The sequence below is a fragment of the Simochromis diagramma genome, unplaced genomic scaffold (assembly GCF_900408965.1).
Source record: "Simochromis diagramma unplaced genomic scaffold, fSimDia1.1 OVJJ01000685.1, whole genome shotgun sequence".
Classification (NCBI taxonomy): Eukaryota; Metazoa; Chordata; class Actinopteri; order Cichliformes; family Cichlidae; genus Simochromis; species Simochromis diagramma.
Genome location: NW_024387477.1, coordinates 10423119 through 10425800, shown reverse-complemented (window position 1 = coordinate 10425800; position 2682 = coordinate 10423119). Strand labels below are relative to the sequence as shown.

General features: G+C 39.7%; 1 protein-coding gene across 1 annotated transcript; it reads left to right on the top strand.

The window, feature by feature from the left end:
- Positions 1 to 1018: 1018 nt before the first annotated feature.
- On the top strand, positions 1019 to 2261 carry tomm5 (translocase of outer mitochondrial membrane 5 homolog (yeast)). Its single transcript, XM_040016143.1, has 2 exons — positions 1019 to 1239; positions 1917 to 2261. The coding sequence occupies exons 1-2, from the start codon at positions 1119 to 1121 to the stop codon at positions 1949 to 1951; spliced, it is 156 nt and encodes a 51-aa protein (XP_039872077.1). The 5' UTR covers positions 1019 to 1118; the 3' UTR covers positions 1952 to 2261.
- The last annotated feature ends 421 nt before the right edge of the window (positions 2262 to 2682 follow it).

The window sequence follows — 2682 nt, the reverse complement described above, 5'->3', positions numbered from 1 at the left end:
CTCTGCTCGTCTCTCTCTCTCTCTCTCGCTTTCTCTCCTTCTCCACCCCCTCGCTGCCTCCATCGCTGTCTGTCCGGGAGGACCCCCCCCCCTCCCCACCCGATCATCCCACCCCTTCTCCACAAGGTCAGTTAGTTACAGCAAATGAGTTATTATAGTCATTGTAGTCAGTAAGGATTCATTTGGGCGTTTCTGATAAGTTCTTCGGTTAGTATGTTAAGTGAAGAAGTTATAGAGCAAATCAAAACCATAAAATTAGATTTACTGTCAAATAAATCAACATATAATAATAATAATAATAATAATAATAATAATAATAATAATAATAGTGTGTGTGTGTGTGTGTGTGTGTGTGTTGAAATAATCTTAATTTTAAAAGCAGCCCACACGCACAGATAGACTGCTGTGCTATACAGGAAATTTGCCAGGGGCCCCAGACGGCCGGGTTCCCAAAGGGTTCCCGATTTATTGTAGGCTATTTCAGCTGGCCTCAGGTAATTTAGTTAATTACAACTTTGCCTGGCATCTGCACCCCTCATACACATAATCACTCAGTTAAATAACAATGGTCCCAAAGCGGACACTCTCAAAAAGATCTATGCACTTCCTAAATTAAATGTTTTTAAAGCTAATCACCGAAAAACAGGGTCAAATTGACCCTTGTGGACCACACCCCGAGGAACCAACATTATTATTATTATTATTATTATTATTATTATTATTATTAGTTTCTTTTCTTAACATAATTCTATTATGTTTTAGCAGAAAGACAATTTCCTGAGGAGTATTAATTCTTCTGCATTACACTGGATAAGACTATTTTAAGTATCCAGCAGAGCATACATAAGAATAATATAATAAATAAAACATAATTTGAAATAACTAAAATAACTAAACTATTCAAATTTTAACTAAATATACGATAAAACTGCCAAAGTCTAATAAAGGCGCCACTATACACGTTCGCGTTCTGATTCCTTTGTATGGTTTGTCCCTATGTAGGAACCGTATTTCGTCGTAATTTCCGGTGTTGCGTATTTCCGGTTTAGCTAATTCGTCCATGCGCCTGAAACGGTGAATTTTTCAGGCGAACCAGACCGAGTAGAATTACAGCAGCAATGTTTAAACTGGAAGGGCTGGGACCCAAAATGGACCCGGAGGAGATGAAGAAGAAAATGCGACAAGATGTCATCTTGTCTTTACGAAACTTCCTTATTTACGTCGCTCTGCTTAGAGCCAGTGAGTAGCGTCAGATGACATTGAAAGCTGAGTAGACCGCTCACGGGTATTTAATGCAGCTCATTATCAGTAAACTGTGTCATTTGCTCACCTTCTCGTTGTAATAATCATGCATGTGAAGTAACCAGAGCACATCAAAATGTTGCCCCAATCAGGTATATTATGTTGTGGTTTACAGTATTTATAAATCACATACACCTCACGTGCCAGGGAGTACTGAGCTTGATACACAGTACTGTGGAAAAGTGTAGGGTCATCATTTATTCTTTATGTATTGCTAGGCAAATGGGGGAAATTGTGCAGTGATTTAACGAAACATGTGGAAACATACATAGAAACGGGGTATATAACAGAAAAACACAGTTAGTTCAATTCTAATGAGTTTGAAAGCCTCCACCGTGTTTTACAGATGACACTTGTGTAGCTCCTGACCTCCTCTGTAAATACTGACAATGATTTGAACACAAAATGCCAAATTTGGATTAGTCACTCAATACTTGTGCACAGTACTGTATATGTTAGTGTTGGTGCGTGCTTCTCTCTTTCCTGTTCTCTTCCTATAAGAATTTGTTTACCTGTAGCAGGTAAGACGGTGTCTGTTCATCTGTACCTGAGAGCTGTGTATCTATTTGGACTGGTGCTGGTGGAGCTAATATGACGTTTGTCTGTGTTTACAGCGCCGTATGTGTTAAAGAAGCTGGACAGCATATGAGCGGAGCAGCTCGTCTCCTCCTCCTCCTCCTCCATCCATTCACAGAGAGCTGATTGCATCAGAGACGGCATGGATGTCCAGAAGCAGACGGCTGGTTCCATTACAAAATCACAGCGGAAAATTACCAGCGTTTGTCCATCACTGCAGTGGAGAAACCAGCTCACACACATTCAGTTTTGTTTCACTTTGTAAACTTTTTTTTTTCTTTTTTTTAACTATTATTATTAAAACACATTGTCACTCTTTGTTTATACATGTTTTGTCTTTAATAGTTTCTTCCAGATGTCATAATAAAGTCAAAACATGTTTATGTTGCCAGTGTAAAAGTGTTTCTTCAGCAACTAATATTTGAGAGATATACTTAATACACAGCACGTATTAGTAGCACTAATATGTATGTAGTATGAAACTATAGATAATATACAACTATTTCTGGCTCTCTGAAGATAAATTATTGCTGTATTGTTGCTACAATTTAAAAAATGTGATCAAATATTTTGGCTGGTTTGTGCCCGCACTTCCTATATCGTACCATGTGGGGGCGCTGCTACTTAAGTCTGCGGACTAGTGAGACTGCAAGTGATGGAGGCGTCAGCAATGGACGCTAAACCGGGCTATTGTGTGTGAGCTCTGTGGCTTACCAACCGCGTAAGGGTGATCACGCCTGCAGTTTGAGGTTCGTTTTGGTGAGGAGAGCATCAGCTGTGCGCACGCGGGATCCTCCGCGTTCC

Bases quoted from the DNA above. Each gene is read 5' to 3' on its own strand.
- tomm5 (XM_040016143.1), top strand. From the start codon at position 1,119: ATGTTTAAACTGGAAGGGCTGGGACCCAAAATGGACCCGGAGGAGATG. The intron at 1,240-1,916 runs GTGAGTAGCGTC...CTGTGTTTACAG, and splicing joins CGTCGCTCTGCTTAGAGCCA to CGCCGTATGTGTTAAAGAAG.